Source organism: Mesocricetus auratus, unplaced genomic scaffold, assembly GCF_017639785.1.
Source record: "Mesocricetus auratus isolate SY011 unplaced genomic scaffold, BCM_Maur_2.0 Super-Scaffold_100007, whole genome shotgun sequence".
Taxonomy (NCBI): Eukaryota; Metazoa; Chordata; class Mammalia; order Rodentia; family Cricetidae; genus Mesocricetus; species Mesocricetus auratus.
This window is the reverse complement of record NW_024429191.1, coordinates 7,629,732-7,647,902: the sequence shown is the minus strand read 5'-3', so window position 1 is coordinate 7,647,902 and position 18,171 is coordinate 7,629,732. Positions and strand designations below refer to the sequence as shown.

The window sequence follows — 18,171 nt, the reverse complement described above, 5'->3', positions numbered from 1 at the left end:
ATCAAGAGAGTGAGCAGAAAAATTAATTTTTAAAATATAAGGACTGGAAAAACAGAGCAATCTTCATTTGCTTAAAGCAAAGCAAAATAAATCCTATTTTTAAAAGGAAATTGCTATATTAGTAAAGGCCAAATAACAAGTAGTAAAAAATAACTGAGTCATCAAGAAAATTACATTTTATTTGGCATATTTTATCTTTATGAAACTGTTTCATACATTGCAGAAATGTAGAACCAGATGTTTAAATTGGTTAAAACAGGAAAACTTGCTGGGCAGGCATGGTAGCTCTTGCCTGAAATCCCAACACTTGAGAGGTTGAGGCAGGAAACTTGCCAAGAGTTCAAGGCCAGCCTGAACTATAAAGTGAGACTCTGTATCCAAAATAAATAAAGAGAAAGGGTTTTTTCTCTTATTGACTAATGGATGAAATCTTTAGCTCCTCAGAAAACCCAGACATCCAGAAAGACTTTACTATAATTGGTACTTACATCCACAAAATATCAAATGAGAGTGGTTTCATACTTAACCACACGCTTCCCCTAAAACCCTTTATTAAGGAACCGGCTGGAAGAAAGGGAAAGGTCTCAAGAACTTAGTGTTTAATCAACTTGGAATCAGCCTAAAAGAAAGGCTATTAAAAAAAAAACCTAACTAAACTGGTTATAGGAAACATGTACATCAAATTATAATCCATTACTAATTCTCACTAACCCTGCTTTCAGGAAACACTGGCAAAAATAAAAAAGCAACAGCTCAGTCATAGTATATTATTAAATGATAAAAGTTCCTTATCGTTTCAACTCCTCTTTAGTCAGCTGGGTTGTTTATTTCAAAAGAAATACCTTTTCCATGTACTGATGGACGAAGTCTACCCTTACACTGACGTGGAATTCTGAGTTCTGTTACAATATCCCAGGCTCAGGAAGCACCAGGCTGAGGCTGCAGCCAGTACACTGTGTTTGCCTAACACCGCAGGGTCCTCGTTGTGACCCCCAGGCAGAGGCACATGATTATCTAGCAAAAGGTCCAGTGATTCTATATGAAATATCTGCAGGCTCTGCACCATCAGAAACAGAAGCTGGGAGGTAAGCTTGGGGAGACTGTGAAGTGACAGCTAATGGGTAATAAAAATTCTGAAAACTGATTGTACTAATGGTCACACAGCTCTGATTAAAAAAAAAAAAAGCCAGGGAATCAGGCAGGTGAAATGGCTCAGTGGGTAAAGTGTGTGCTGCCAACCCTGATCCTGACAGCCTAAATTCAATCCCTAGGACCTACATGGTGGGAGGGGAGAGGAGACTTGCACAAGTTGTCATGCTCTGGCACACATGCACCCGTACACATACACCCGCACACATACACACACACACAAATAAATAAGTACGCGTAGCTTAAAACCCATTTTATTGACTGCTTTATAAAAGCACGCCATGTAAATTGTATCTCAAAAAAATCCTCAGCCAAGGCCACTGAAGAGCAAAAGAAACCTTACTGCAAGGAGGAGCACCTCCCAGGGAGGCATGAGAAACTCAATTGCTACTAAATAAAGTAACAGCATGGCCAGAGCTAGGAAAGCAAACATTTCCACTTGAACTCCCAGCGGCAGAGGGACAAGCTGACATCCTAGAACCATCAGCTCACAAAGCGCTCATGATAAAAATTTCTCTCTTGAGCCAGAAAGAACACTGTGCTAAGTTATTCCAGCTGAGAGATCCTCTGGGAAATGTGTGTAAAAGACAAGGAAAGGCCTCTGAAATATCTTGTTTGTATGGCAACCCTAAGGTTCTTAATCCTGCAAGCTGACCTGACCTCAGAGACCGTGACTCAGGCTGGCAGGCTCTAAGCAACCGCACTCTCAGGGCAGCTACAGTCTCACCACCCCATCTCTGTGGAGGTTAAATTCACCCACAGGTCATGGGACACAGGTACTCAATGACAACACTGTATTTCAAATCCAAATAGAACTTTTTCCTTGCTACTTTATTTCACCAGCCCAGCTAACCACAGAAAATGTTGCCTTCCTTGCCAGGAGCGCCCTTGCTATCCCTTAGAAAGGATAAGAAATGCAAGAAGAGAAAGACAAGGTTCAAACCACCATAAACAAAGCAGAAGGGTGGTGCCAGTGGCATGCTCAGGGCTCTCGGTCCCTCCCCTAGTACATCCTCCCACTGTGTGTGGGGGGGGGGAAATAAAATGTTCTATATCAACGACTGAAGTGACACAAAATCCAGAGTTCAAGTCTATCTGGGGACTCATAGGAGGACTAGCAGGTCTCTGGCACACCGAGGGGAAAAGGCAGGAGAAGCAACTACCCTATGAATGGCGCACCTGGTAAGGACCTTACTAATCCAATATTGCCTCAATCCCACTAATGAAAAACTCGCAGACACCATGAAAGTCATTTTATTGACAACTAATCTTCCAGTCTCTGACATAATGTTCCGGTCACATACAGACAAGAAAGAACACATGCAAAAGCGGCACACGTGGCAGCACACGTCTGTAATCCCAGTGCTCCTAGGGCAAGATGGGAAGCAGACAGGGGAAATCCCCAGAAGCCCCCAGGTCAGCCAGCCTGTGCAGCAACCAACACAAAGACCCTGCCTCTAGGACCGACACTCAAGAGTGCCCTCTGACCTTCACATTCATTTCTCCGACCTACTCCCACCCCACCAACCCCACCTACTCCCAACACCACCCACACACACGAAGACTAAAAAAAAAAGCACATCTTTTAAGCAATCATATTCACTCCTCATTCCCTCCAAACTATCTCAAAAGCAGTTCTCAAACTTTCAAAGCCAAGCGGGGGTCTTCATGGAATACTCTTGCTTTGTATAACAAATGTGATCCTGGAAACCCATGTGTAAATTTATACTTTTAGAATTCAACCTTACTTATATTTAAAGGAAGCAAAGAACCCTCTATGAAGTTAAGAATCTCAAACATACCCCATAATTTAGTGGTTCTGTAAATCTGAGTTTCCCTATGCTAAATTTGTCTAAATGAGGGTTCATAGTTTAAACAAATGGACAAAGGAGAAACCACTTCTCTGTATTAACAAAAGTACTATTTTCCAATCCTGAGAGAATCTCAGCTATTCCTAGAGGACAGTGGGGACCTGAAGGCACAGCTACTTCAAAGTTTACATTTTATAAACAAGAGAAATCTGAAAGCCAGTAAGACTAAGCAGGCAAGGGGAAAGCTCTGCCAAATGTGCTGAACTTGGGGTGGAGAAAGCATCTCAAAAAGGAAAGCAAATCACAAGAGCAAATCCATTTCACAAATGCGATTAATTCTATAACAACACTCTTCCTCCAGAAACACAGACCCCTCAGTGTTCAAACAGCTCCTTCAAAAGACAAAAAGGAACAGCAATGACCATAAAAAACATCTCCTGGGAATAAGAACACAGTTACACAGAGTCACAAATATAGTGCCACCCACACTTTTAAGCAGAAACACTAGGGTAAAATTAACCAGATCAATATTAAACGTTTACTTAAAATACTATAGCTTTCAAGACAACACATTTTAGTATCCATACACAAAAAAAATAAATCAGCTACCTGTGAGTTTTCTTCCTCTCTCTAGACCAGATTGTTTATTTTTTAAAAAGAGTAAGCTAATACTTCCCAAATAAATCAAACATGGAAACAAATGACTGAAAAGCTGATTTTTGTTTGGAAGGAAACCCCCACCTTTGGAAGGAAAAAAAGGAAATTGAACAGAATTTGAATAGTATTACATAAAAATTCTGGAAATTATGTGCAGCAACTAGCCTGAAGCTTCGCTCCCTCAAGAAGGGGGCAGGTGAACAGGAGATGCTGGTTTTCATAGACAATGACAAGTAAGAATTATCAAGAATACAAAACTATAGCTAGGCAGTGGTGGCGCACGCCTTTAATTCAAGCACTCGGGAGTGAGAGGCAGGTGGATCTCTATGAGTTTGAGGCTAGCCTGGTCTACAAAGCTACACAGAGAAACCCTGTCTCAGAAAAAAAAATACAAAATTATTCAATATATATATACATATATATACATACATACATACATACACACACACATCATGAACCCTCCATTTTAAAAAGTTTACAAATTGCCTGAGTGAACTAACCCTGCATTTTCCTCAGTTCCTAATCCTGTGCTTTCCTGCCCTACAGCCCAGGCTGCTCTTCCTGCCTTCTGGCCACAGGAACATACCAGGCCAGGAGCTGATGCTCGATGCCCAAGGGCCCTTTCACACACCAGGCCATACCCTGACCAGCGCTTCCTTCCACTGCCCACACTAGTTCCTGTCAAGCCACTATCCTCCATGTTGAAGATTTAACTCAGGAATGGATACTGCTCCATGTCGGCATATACCTTCACCTACACAGAACAAACTGGAAGGCCAGAGAAGGCAACAGGCTTTGCTGGGAATGGCTGGGCAGTTCACTGAATAGAGGCTGCAAGAGGGTGGTTGTTTGGATTTGAGTTTGGGTTTTGGTTCTTTTGTGATAAGGAAAGATTTGGTAAGCACTCAACAGTCTACAATGTGGAATGCAAGAAGCTGTAGAAATATTTCCTACACACACACACAGGGGACACGGGACGGGCGCGAAGTTAACTTTTTAAACCAGTGTCCATTCATAAATTCTCCAATCCTTTAGATAAAAAAAACACAGCATTTGCACGTAATATATGCATATCCTCCTGAGTACTAGTTGGCCCTAGATTTCTTATAATACCTAATATGAAGTGATATAAATAGGCATTGTCCTAGATTGTTTAGGGAATACAGACAAGAAAGAAAGAAAAGACTGTATATATTCAGTACAGATACAATTTTTTCTGAAATTTTTATCTGGGGTTGACTGAATCCGCAGATGTGCAAACCAGGAGACAGAGGGCTGAGTGTGACCACTGGGTAGCTGCAATATGCCAGCAGTGCTTAACCTGTGAAAATCCCTTACTTCAGGAAACTGCAGTAGAGTGAAAAAAACCACCCACGAATAAGCAAGTCAAACACATGAATGTCTGAGGGAAACGAGAGTACCCAGCACTCCTTCCCAGGAGGCACTGTTCAGAACAAGGCTCCTAGGAAGAGAACTACTGGTGTTGCCTTCTGGAACCTCCCACAGCTGTACTGAGTAGATTCCTCAGGCTACAAACAGGTCATCGATATCTTAGTGTAGGGATTTTCTTTTTGCAGTTCTTTGCTGCTGCTTATCTATATTCACAGGCACGTGTCCTTCAGCAGACTTCAGTGGGAAGACACTGTAAAAATAAATGCCACACTGCTTCATAATCGCCAACTCCAAGAACGCAAACTAGAGCTTTCCAAGAGCTTGGGGGTGCACATGGCTTGCTTTCTTCTGTGGTTTACTTCTTCATGTAAACATGCATATGCTATTAATTTTCTTTTCAAAACAGGATAGGGTAAACTTTAGCTGTCTCTCTGAATAAACATACCAAAAAAACTGAATTAATGAGATTTCAATACCTATAATTTCTCTTCTACTTAAAAAGGCTGCTGCGAAGAAAATCCACCATAAGCCACTGGGGTTGAATAAAAGGATATGGCAGCCCAGCTGTGGGAACACCTGTATGCTTAAGATGATACAAACTAGGTATTAAAATGGTGCATTATGTAATGGGGGACTAGAGAGGTGGCTCAGCAGTTAAGGGAGCTTGCTGCTCTTCAAGAGAACCTCAAGATCAGTTCCCAGCACCTATGTCAGTTGACTGACAACTACCTGCAATTCCAGCACCACGGGATTGACACCCTTTTCTGGATTCCACAGGCAACTGAATTCACATGCACATACGCTCACATAGACACATATTCATACATATAATTAAAAATAAAAATATTTCAGTTGGGTGGTGGTGACACACGCCTTTAATCCCAGCACTTAGGAGGCAGGGGCAGGTGGATCTCTGTGAGTTTGAGGCCAGCCTGGTCTACAAAGCAAGTTTCAGGAAAGGTTCCAAAACTACAGAGAAACCCTGTCTTGAAAAACAAAAAAAAATTTTAATTAAAAAATAAGCTAAAAAATAAGACTCTCTCTCTTCCCTTTTTTTTTGTTTTTTAAGAAAACCAATTTGAAACAGATGAGCAAGATGGCTCAGTGGGTAAAAATGCTTGTGTATAAGCCTGAGGACCTGGGTTCAACCTCTGGATCCCATGTTGAAAGAAAAGAACCAATTCTCAGGAGATTTCCTCTGACCTCCACATTCTACATGTGCATAATGGTGGTATACACACACCACACACACACACACACACACACACACACACACACACACACACGGGGGGGGGGAGGCAGGGAAGGAGGGAGGGAATAAATAAAATAAAAATTTTTTAAAGAACCACCCAAAATAAAAAAGGGAAGGAATAAGGCCAGTAAAGTAAAAATCCTTTGCATGTGTGTCACGGTGATATGACTTCACAGTGCTGGGAGCTGGGACATCGTGTAAAATTGCTGTGTGACCTGGAAAGGGGTAGTGAAAGGTAAGATTGCTCAGACGCTGCTGAAAAAGAATCACCCCTTTCAATACCATCAGCTCATGAACCTAGCCTCTGATGAGAGCCACTGTGTGCCAAGTCCTTCCTAAGCACTTGACATGTACTTAACATTTAATCCCTACAACTCAATGAGGTGGGTACTCGTGTTTTCTGATACATTCCTTTGGATTTAAGTACTGGATTAACTACTTCCTGACTCTTTCTGGCCGCTTGAGCATTACAAATTACTGAACGTCTCCCTACTTCACTTCCCTCACGTCCCCCCTGCACAGCCTGACTCACACTATACAATTGGCAAGCTTGGTGCACAGTTGCTGTGTGGCCATCTGACTCGTGCCTCCTCACACATCCAGGTCACGTGCTCCAGGAGAGACCGCAGTCTGTCTCTGGGTCTCTGTCCATGTCTCACCAATGGTAGGAACTCATTCAATATTTAGTGAATAAATAAAAGAGCTTACAGTAGAATAACAGCTTTCGCTTAAACTTCAGCCATATTTACAGGCTCTCAAAGCTGAGGCCTTTCCCATAATTCCTCAATTATCTAGGGCCACATCATTATAAGTACCTCAAAGCTGTAGGGACTTGAAGCTGCCCAAAAACAATACTGCTGAGCTCCCAAGGGTTTCCATTGAGGAAGCAGCCAAGCTCAGCAGCTACAGTGTAACCAGAGCAAGCTATCGGGGTTTGCAGTTTGGACACTTGCCTTTTTTAATTCAAGAAACTGACACTGTCACAGTCCCTGGTGTGTTCTGGGTTTCAGTGCTCACCAAACTGAGTATATCAAAGGAGAAGAGCCCTTCTGTGCAGACAAAATAGAACTTGGCCCAGAGGGGGAGACTTGGCTCTTGGTGACCAAGAAGCCATTGCCACTATGCAAACAAGTCACTATGCTAATCAATGCTCCACTTGGACCACTCATCTGACGCCACTCTTGAGAGAGAACCTCTGTCAGAGAACCTCTGCTCCCTATGCACTGTAGAGCCCCTAGGCAGCTTGTCTGGGTCCTGCAGTAAAGAAACACAGAACAGAGAACATGATCCACATGAATCAGAAGCCAACTACCTAACCACTAAATCACACTGCCCAAGAGTGGGAACACCAAACAACTGCCAGACAAGCCCACTTTCTCACAGAGGAGTTTTAAGGAGAAGTAAAATTCCGAACTAGAAAATACCTGTCATGTTAGCAGTTTATTTCACATCTAAGACAATGTCTATTTGGGCACTATATACAAAGCACTGTCTTTTTTGTTGTTTTTATTTCTCTGTGTGATAGAGTTTATCTAATTCAGGCTGCCCTCAAACTCATTATGTACATGAAGATGACCCTGAACTTCTGGTCCTGCTGCTGCCTGCTGCATGCTGAGACTACAGGAATGCACCACCACACTTGGTTTCATGCAGGGCTGGGGATCAAACCTGTAAAACACGCACAGTAGACAAACACAGCTAGCTGTGCTCTTTTTTTTAAAAAAAAAATCGCACAGCAGGGCATCTGTGAGTGCAAAACTATTTTCATAAAGACATAAAGACCTTGTTTGTCTTTTCAGCGTCATAGTGTTACAACAGCTAATCCCACATGGCACTCAAGGCAATAGGACCAAACTGCACTGTCATGGTACCCTTAACCACCCCATGCTTGAAGCACGTCCTTGATGAAGCAGTAAAAATTAATGACTATTAAATCTCAACCTTGAGTGTGTCTTTTTAATAGTCTGTGTGATAAAATGGGAAACATTCCTCCAGCACTATGCCATACAACAAGGTCCCGTGGCTGTCAGGAGAGCTGCTATGCATCTAGGTGCTTCAAGCTAAACCCGTAGCCTTTCTCATGGAACATCATCTGTACATATCTCCAAATGACCAATGGGTTACTATAAAGTCACACCTGAAGAGAAAATTCATTTAAAATCTAGTAAAACATTCTGTGACAGCATACAAAAGAAATTGACAATAAGGCTTTGGGTTCCATGTTGTCCCTAAGCTGTAAGAAACTCCTATTTGAGGCTAGGTGATGGTGGTACACACTTTTAATCCCAGCACTCAGGAAGCAGAGGTAGGCAGAAGCTAGTCTACAGAGTGAGTTCCAGGACAGCCAGGGCTACACAGAGAAACTGTCTTGAAAAGCCACCCCCCAAAAGAAAAGAAACTTCTATTTGTTAGTGTTGGCATGAAGTCAAAGAAAATAACCACACAATAATCTCAATAAATTGCTCCTTCGCTTCCCAAGGACTCCTCCGTGTAAGGACGATGTGCTGTGTGTCCTTCACTATCCAAAACCAGAACGCAAACTGAGGCAGTTAAGACAACCCAGCTGACACACTCAAAAAAAGGCTACAGTTGTAGATTTCCACTATACAGAGTCTATAATTTTTCAAATTAACTTTTGATTAGCACAGACATTAAACAGACTTGGACAACACACTCTCTCTTCTCACCTATTCTTTGTCTGAAAACAGTTACTTTTTATGTTTTTATTTTTATTAAAATGTTGTTTATATTAATGTGATGGTGTTGTAGGTTTATTATTTTGAAATAAGTTTAAAATATTTGTTTAACTTTCTCTATTTTAGTTTCTAATATGAGAAGAGAAAGATCTATAGACAAATAGTAACTTCAATAATTTAGGAGTGTAGAGGGGTCCTGAGACCAAAAGCTTTGGGGCTCAGAGAAAGCCTCATAAGCCTGATTGTCCCAGACCTAGGATTTTATTCACCTTGTTCTCAAATCTGTCTCATTCCTAGGGCCTACCTCCATTGCTATGGTCAGCATGAAGGAGAAAGTTGACATTCTCATCTATTCCAAAGGACTGAGTCTGTCCTCTCAACTCAGTACAGAGGGTACCAGACACTCAAGAGTACAACACTATGAATGTTACAGTAAACACCCTGGTTTCCAAAAGCAGGAAAGTTCAAGTCCAGCTCCCTTCACAAATTCTGAGTCAAGTTTGGGCACATGGCAGCTTGTCGGGCACAGTGCGCCAGATTCATCAGAACAACATGACCTCAGCCTTCTCCAGTGTTCCCCAGGGGAAACCTGCCCCTTCCCCTGGCCCATCCCTCCCTCTGTGCAAGACAGGCATCACTGAGACAAGGACTCCCTGTGATGCTCAGCTCCTTCCTATTGGTTCTGGGCAACTGGTGGACCCAGCCAGTCTAGAGTCAGTTCCTTCCCACTTCAAAACACACATCCCGTTGTAAAATCCCTTCCAGCAATGCTGGATCCTGTTAGGAAGGTCTTTAAATGTCTCAAATGCAAACTGCATATGAATGTCACAGCCCAGTGGATGCAGTGCCATTCAGTCCCACTCTTTTTGTGGCCAACAACTTCTTGCCACCACCAGAAAAGCAGACATGCAGATGAACAATGAATAAGCAGACAAGTACATCAAAATCCCAGCAGAAACACCAAAACCACACTCACCAACCAGCAAGCTTGCACCCAACGTACCCAGGTGTAGAAAAGTCAGCAAAGCTTTCTCTTTCCAGGATTAAGTAAACAAGTGATACCGGCCAGTCGGCAGAAACACAATTGTTATGAAGCTTCTTTTTAGCTTTCAACTTTCTTAGTGATTCTACCCTAAAAGATTGCCTTCCTTTCTTCTGTCCTCCACCTGGAATTCAGCAAACCTCATTCTTAATTCCCTTGCCAAAAATTAATTCACCCAAAAGCTTATCTTGAGAATTAACAGCTGTGTGCAACTTACTTGAAGCCATGTAATGTAGTCCCAAAGGGCCTGAAAAGATTGTCATAGGAAAGGCAAGGCACGGCAGCACACGCTTGCAATCCTACCACTTGGGAGGCTGAGGCAGAAGGACTGGAAGTTTGAGGCCAGCCTGGGTTATAAGTTCAAGGAGAACCTAGGCCACATAGCAAGGTCTCACAGCATTCACAGGGCCGCTGCCCCAACGCTGACTGTTGTCATCTTTGCCAACTGTGGGGCCACACTTTCTGCTTCATCTTATCTAAGCCACTTGCTTCCTGAGAGCCTGTGTCTCCGCACATCCAAGATACCCTACCCAAGAATGTAATTGGAGCGGGGCGTTGGTGGCGCACGCCTTTAATCCCAGCACTTGGGAGGCAGAGGCAGGCGGATCTCTGTGAATTCAAGGCCAGCCTGGTCTACAGAGCCAGCTCCAGGACAGTCTCCAAAGCAATACAGAGAAACCCTGTCTCAAAAAACCAAAAAAAAAAAAAAAAATGTAGTTGGAGGCTAAGTTTCTTACCCAGGTGCTCACAGCCTAAATTTGGGTTGTGGAAAATGTCTTTATCTGTATGTCTAACAGTGCAATGGCAACCAGAAATTTTCTGCAAAGACTAAGGCTACCCACATGGGGAGGAGAAGGCAGCTGGGGACACTTTCTTTTAAGTTTCACTTGCTGCCTCTACAGGAAAACCCAACACAGTGGATAACCATTCTCACAGAGAAGCCAGGATCCCTCCAGCTCCAAGGTTTATCTCAACACTACAGCAGGACCACTCTTCCTGTAGCTCAAATTTAGCTCCTTCTCCTTAGTTTTATCATTGCTGTTACTCTGTGGACCATTTCCAAAATCTTGGGTTTCCCTATTAACTCCACTAATGAAACTCCCCTGTTTTATTAAAAACCCAGTTTCATAAGATGAGAACAGGATTTTTTTAAATCCATTTTGTACCCTACAGTAGCTCCAGAACCTAGAACTGGGCACAGCACAGAATCTGATGAAAAGGTGAATGTGTGGGATCAGGGTTTCCAGACGCATTCACAGTCTTTATCCAGATCTCTCATCCTCCATTCTCACCACACTGCAATGGCATCTCCACCCTTCCTCACTCAATCTCCTGGTCAGTTCCAGAAATGTAAAGGCTCTCTTCCCTTCAAACCATGACACCTGGTCATGCCCCATCCCAGCCTCTGATAAGGCCTGGCTTGGGGTCCCATCTGGTTATGGTAATGCTGCTCTCAGTGCAGCCTCTCCACTGACACTGCAGTTACCTTCCCTCAGGCCACCATTCCCTACCTTCTAGGCTACAATCTCTAGAACTGAAAAAGGGTTTTCACTGAACATCACCTGGTCTTTTACATAAGTCCTATTAGGGGATCCTAGCCACTTTGAGAGTTTGGATCAAATCCAAACTCCTTAGGTCACAATTGCTAGGAGGTCCTGATGAGCTAGATCCAAAGCCCAACCCCACTGAGAAACACATTGACAGTTTCTGCCCATGCTCTCTGCTCTGTGCTCAGCTCTCTTCCTTTGCCCACCTGTAGAGCTGCACTTGATTGCAGTATGAGCCTCTCTCTAAAATGCCCCAAACATAGAGACCGGTTCTGCAACAACTCTGTCAACCAGAAGCTTGTCAAGGTCAGAACTGTCAGGGTCCATACTTGCATCCACAGCGCCAGACATACACAGGAGTGTTATAATCAGGGAAAGAGAGAAAAGGGATGGGAACAAAGAGGAAGAGAGAGGGAGAAGGTGTGGATGTGATGAAATAATGGGTCACCATTCCACTCAGACTCATTAGGTAGAAAGAAGTAGCTCCCTGCCACGCTGTCACAATTCCAGACTAAGAAGACTCAGTTTCAAAGGGGGCAGAGACTTGGGCAGACGTGTGCTATTGCTAGAGTCCAAATGAGCAGGGAAAAGCAAAAAAGTCAGGCTTGAGAGAATGGTTCCGGGAGGGAATGCTAGATATAAAAATCAGTAACAGTTCACTTAAGCCCTCCCTTCATTTTTTCCTTCCCCTGTCCATTTACAAAATTTTTGTAAGTATATAATGTACATTTATTTTTAAGTTAAATGTACTAAATTTACACTCTTTGAAACTTAAAAATTCATTAAATTCCTCTAGGATTCCTTTTGTATTTTTCTTGAGGAGGTTTCTTTGAGACCCTGGGCCTATGAATTAAAAAACAAAAATCACAAACTAACAAACACTGATATTTCCAGAATTCAATGACTGTGAAGCTTCCTTATATACTTAATAGCTATACCGATTTTTATTTAATAGCTATACCTATTTTTATTTTTGAAGTGAAGTCACACAAAGTAAATGAAGTCCAGAGTCACACAAAGTACACCTCACCAAACTGCTTTCACTGTCCTTTGACCCAGCATATTGTGTCGTTACACACATTGCAGTGCGGTCCAGTACCACAGTCTGGAACTGTGCCACAACCCCTACAGCTGTCAGTCCTGAAGATGCCAAAATGTCACCGAGGGCTTACGTCCCAATACCAGGAAGCCCCAAAGCAGGTGCCAGGACCCTAATTGGAAAGACACTTGCTTTCCAAAGCAACTCGAGGTGTCATTTGTGAGCTGGTCAACAACCACATTTAGATATCTCTAGACAAGGGGATTCTCAGGTGAGAATTTTCCTGCTGTATCCATAAATTCTTCAACAACTAATAAAAACAATAAAGGAAACTCGGGAGAAAGAAAATCCACAATGACCAGAGTACAAAAAATGACAAGGGAGCTCAGGCCACAAATGCCCATTGAGAGAGAAAACACACACTGAACTCCCAACAGTGCTATAAGGCAGATGGCCCACACTAGTACAACTCAGCCACTCTCTGATTTAAACCATCACTTCCCCTCCCAAGGGTCCCTCTCCTGGGGCTTTTAATTATGCGGCATTGGGCACCACAAAACACAATACAGCTTTAATGTAGCTTTTCAAAATCAATGTTAATTCTCTATGTACTTGTAAAATAAATGTTCCCTCAACCCTGAAGATTTATAGTAAAACATGGGAACTTTTTAAAATTTCAGGGAATGGGGCAAAGAAATGTAGCAGATTACTGAGAATCCTCGTTTTGGGTCCCATTAATCTACACACCCATTTCCCAGATCTCGAAGACTTTTGACTTATATAAAAACAGGAAAATAAAGTAAAAAGATGTAGCCAGCAAAAATACCAAGAGCAGCAGGGACCCTGAGACTAAGGACGAGCAGCCAGAGGCAGTGAGGGAGACGGAAGAACTCCACTTTCGTACCTAGTTCTGAATCTGCAGTGACTGCATAAAGCAAGACAGGTACCATGACAGCAAGGCACTGAGACTTCAGGCAAAGGCAGAGTGTACTGACAAGTGTGTGTGTCTAGCTTTCCAGTATCTTACTGAATAGTCAGCTTCCTACCCTACTTTGACCATAAGCAAAGCAAGGCCAGGAGAGGAAAGAGGACTTGGGGTTCACCGTTTTGTCAAAGGAGACAGGGAAACAAGTGCATGGAATTTAAAGGCAAATTATTTAAGTGCTAAAAGTTCCACCTTTCAATGGGCTCCGATACCCTCATTCTCACTGGGCTTTCCACCACAATTTCAGAGACATCAACAGCCAACTGGCAGGCCGTGAGTTTTCAAAGTCCTCCTTCCTTCTGAGGTCTCGAGTAGGTCAGCACTGTCTCGGTGTCCCTGCCTGCAGTATGACTAGGTCTGCAACATCTGACTCATTAGCAAACAGGCACGCTGATTCTCCCAGTCAGGTGTGCAAGACAGCCAACTGCCTCCAGACACTGACGCTGGAAAGGACCTCCTCAGTCACTGTTATTACTGTTAAATGCAAACAGGATGGGGGAGGTAGGTGACAAAGAAATGCACATACCTTTCAACTGGTCAGCGACCACACTCTGGCCAAGGCGTTCGATAACTCTCCCATCTTCCATTTCATACCTGTCGTCTAGGTATTTTGCCGTGGCCTCAGATATGTGAACTTTGCCAGCCACTCCCAGCTGCTCCATGAGATTAGCGAAGTTCACATCATTGGACCACACATCGAATTTAAACCTCCTCATGCCCAGGATACCACATAAGACAGTCCCTGTGTGAACTCCCACACGCATGTTCACCATCTCTTTCTTCTCCTGGCAGAACTGTTCGATGGCTTTTATCATGCCTAAGCCCATTTCAATGCAGCAGTAGGCATGGTCTGCCCTGGGCTCCGGACACCCTGCCACACAATAGTAACAGTCTCCCAGAGTGCTGATCTTCTCGCACTTGGTCTCCTCACACAACCGGTCAAAGCGACCAAACAGATCATTGAGGAGACCTACCAAGGCATGGGCGGATTTGTTGGCACTCATCTTGGTGAAGCCCACGATGTCTGCAAATAAAATACTGACCTCTTCAATCTGCTGCATCTTAAAAGGGCGGAATGCTATAGGCACTTTCTGTATGGAAGACTTCTTCTTCCTGTTCTTGGGGCTGGAGGTGGTGTGCCTCTTGACAGAATTCTCGCTCTCCTCATCCCCTTGTTTCATTAAGTCATCAGCTATGATTCTTGGCATCACAGAATGAATCATCCTCTCTTTGAGGGCCTTTTCTACTTCCAGATCTTTGCCGTGCATAATGGACTGCCCCACCTTGAGGAAGGTGCTCCGGGACCTCACCTGGGACATGATAAACAGATGGATCCCGATGGCATGAACGCATGCGTGGAGCAGGGCTCTGCTCAGCAGCTCCCAGTGCAGGGCCCCGGGTCCTGGGGAGGGGAAGCAGTCTTCATTTCGGAAATGATAGCCGAACGTCTCAAAAAGGACAGAATAGGCCACCCCCAAAAACAAGCTCAGGTACAGAGGTAAGTGCATGACCGTGTAGAGCAAAAAGAGCACTTCAATGCACATGGAGAAGCGCCCCACTTGAGATAAGCAAGCATCCGCCGCCGCCTTGGCTGTGAGAGTTTGATTGGAGCTGTCAACACGTCCTGACAGAGGTGTCCAAACCTGAAACTGCGCAGCCAGGGTCAGGGCGAACACCAGCAGGGTGAGGGCCAGTGAGGTCCACGCATAATGCCGGGCGTACAGCTTGGTAAAAGTAAACAGGAAAAAGCCCACACACACCACCAGGAAGCACAGAGCAGGGACCACCATGACAATCACTTTGGATCTCATGTGGACAGCGAAGTAGATGCTCCAGAGAAGGCAGGCGAAGCCCACATAGAAGAGTGCGTACCGGAAGCGGCGCTGGGTCTGAGGGAAGCAGCGCTCCAGACAGGCCTCCTCCAGATTCACAGAGTCGAATTTGGGGTCCCACCACCGGCTGGAAGCCCTCTCGAACAGCTGGGGCAGTTTCTTCTGCCTGCGCAGGCGACCCCCGCCGCCCATCCGCCGAGGAAGCCCCCCGGAGTCTCCCGAGCTGCTGCAGCTGGACGAGATGCTGTACTTGCAGTGCTTCGGGTGGGTGTTGGAGGACAGCTGCTTGGGGTTAATCTTGACCCTCACGCTGTTGCTGTCTCCGCTCGAGTCGCAGCTCACCTCGGTGCTATGGTGATGCAGCAGCTGCTGGTGGGGTGAGGAAGCCATGTTGCTGAGCTCTTGGAACCTTTCCCGACCGGGTCAGGGGTACCTGAGGGCAAAACCAGCAGAATTAGAGCGGCCTTACTACACACACTCCCGGAGGGCCACGCGACCTGTGCTTGTCGCGAGTGCGAGCTCTGGCGAGCCACTTGGGAAGGCACCATATGCTCACAAAAACTGCTCATAAAGGCGAATAAAAGCGCCAAGGCGAGCCAGAACCGCTCGGGCCGTACCTGGTGCTCCCGGGGTTAGCGTGCCGCGGCGGTGCTGAGTCTTGGGTCCCGGGCGCGCTGCGCTGCGCTCCCCTCGGGCGCCGTCGCCCGCTGGTGGCCTCTACCCGCGCGCCTCCAACTGCGGCTCCAGAGGGAAGTTCAGACCTTGAGCGCTCCGGGCACCGGGAGCGGCTTTCGCAAAAACAACTCGGCCGGAGGCGAGCAGCGCTTCATCCTGCCGCAGAGGCGCCCGGTGCGTCAAAGCGCGCGGGCCGACCTGCGGCTCCTGCCGCGTCCAGTCCCCGCGCGGCTGAGCACCAGCGGGCTACCCTGGCCCGCGCCCCCGCCCGCGAGCTTGCGGAGCCCGAGGGCCGCCCGTCTGAGCGGCCTGCTCTGCCCGCAGCCGAACGCGCCGCACCCCCGCCCAGGGCCGAGCTCGGGGTACTGCGCGGGCCCCTCCGAGGACGGCGGTGCGGGCTGCCGCAGAGCCCGACTCCCGCGACGCCGGCCGGCCCGCACGCCGGTCGCCTGCACGCCGCGCCCACGCCCCAGGGGCCCTGAGCTACAGATGCCGCTGCGGCTGCGCCCGCCGCCAGCCCTCCCGCAGCCGCTGCCTCATGTCGGAAGAGCAGCCGCCGCAGCCGCCGCCGCCGCCGCCGCCGCCGCCGCCACCATCTCCGGCCCCCTTCCCCTCCCGCTGTCACTGACAGACGCGCGCCCGCGCCGCCCCTCTCCCCGCCACAGCGCGCACGCGCGGCCCGCGCACGCCACCGCCGGGCCCGGGCCACGCGCACAGGCAGCGCGCCGCCCCTCCTAGGAGCGCGCACCGGGCTCGGGGCTGCAGCGGGGCGGGGCGGACGCGCTCTGGGCTCCGCCCTCCGCCCCGGGCCGCTCGGCTCCTGGGCTGCCTGCTCTGAGCACCAGGCCTTCGCCTCCTTCAGAGGCCTTGGATTCCTCAGACTACTTCCCCCGCAGCTGGGTCTCCAGACCCGCACAGAAAGCATCTGAGCGCCGTTTACCTTCTGGATACATCGAAGTTTTCAGCCACTCGCTTTGCCTGATTGTGGCTCCTCTTCTGCGGGCCGTGAATGTGTGTTCTCAGTGGCGCTAGGCCCCTCTGAACTTTGGGAGATGGGGATGGAGATGACCTTCGCCAGCCAAGCACCTCTGGTACGCTTCTAAAGTGGAGTGCCACTGAGAACCACCTTTTCCAAGCCCTGACGCTATCACCGAACACCTCTCAAACTCCTTAGGAACAACTATTTTTACCTCGCCACAAGGGAAACTAAAAGAAGTCAGCTTCCCACGACCAAGTTCAACACTGGTCTGTGTAAACTCTGCCCCCAGTAAACACAACCCTATATTCCCTAGTCTCGCCCTGGACCCCACACAGTACAACTCTTTCCTGTCAATCAAGGGGACTTTTCTTTCCCTTCCCGAACTCCGAGGCCCATCCCAGGAGTCCACACCAGACTCACTATGAAATTAGGAAATAGGAAAGTAAAATATGGACAATGGAATATTATTTAATATTTTTAATAATAAAAATTAATGAAGTACAGTTGCCAGTCTGAAACATGCTGAGTGAAAGAAAGCAAACACAAGAGGCCACACGTGTGACTGAATTAATGTGATATGTCCAGAGCACGCAAGTCCACAGAGACAGGTGGTGGATGCCAGCAGTTGTATGAAGAACTGGATACTTACTACACTACCAAGCCTCTTGAGGTGGTGAAGTCTGGGCCTAGTGGGAACACAGCACCATGAACTCCATCGTGGTTATACGTTATGACTATACTAGTGCCTTTGAAGTGTTTTAATGATAAGTTTAAATCGCATAAATGATAAATTTTATGTTGTGTGTATTGCACCACCATAAGCAAATAGGAATTTTCTAAAAGGAAATGTGTCTTTGCTAATATACTCCAGTCCAAAATGCAAAAATCTCTTCTTACTTCTGAGAAAATGTCTGAGGAAGGAACTCAATCTGAGACATAACCCACAACAAAATTGCCCAGAGCCAAAGGTATTGTCTCAAGTTAGGAGTGGTTGGTTACTAAGCGGGGAGCGTAAGGCAGGAAAAGGCCTGCGGCAGCTGGTGACACAGGCAGTTTATCCAGTGGCACTCTGCTGTCCTGTGGTTACCTAAGACATTAACATGAGGGGAAGCTGC

At 46.2% G+C, this 18,171-nt stretch overlaps 2 protein-coding genes across 3 annotated transcripts in view; one reads left to right on the top strand and one right to left on the bottom strand.

Annotated features, from left to right (window-relative positions):
* Adcy9 (adenylate cyclase 9) overlaps positions 1-16,622 on the bottom strand; it is a 129,048-nt gene extending 112,426 nt beyond the window's left edge. The window contains exons 1-2 of one of the 2 annotated variants that reach the window (XM_013121709.3): positions 16,020-16,622; positions 14,097-15,835 (exon numbers count right to left, since the gene is read on the bottom strand). In XM_013121709.3, coding sequence (XP_012977163.1) covers positions 14,097-15,792 — 1,696 coding nt within the window. In that variant the 5' untranslated portion in view covers positions 15,793-15,835; positions 16,020-16,622. The remainder of the gene's footprint in view (positions 1-14,096; positions 15,836-16,019) is intronic. The other variant, XM_005081664.4, reaches the window with a different exon arrangement.
* LOC121141080 (translation initiation factor IF-2-like) lies at positions 15,791-16,815 on the top strand. Its single transcript, XM_040747922.1, has 2 exons — positions 15,791-15,943; positions 16,039-16,815. The coding sequence occupies exons 1-2, from the start codon at positions 15,791-15,793 to the stop codon at positions 16,813-16,815; spliced, it is 930 nt and encodes a 309-aa protein (XP_040603856.1).
* The last annotated feature ends 1,356 nt before the right edge of the window (positions 16,816-18,171 follow it).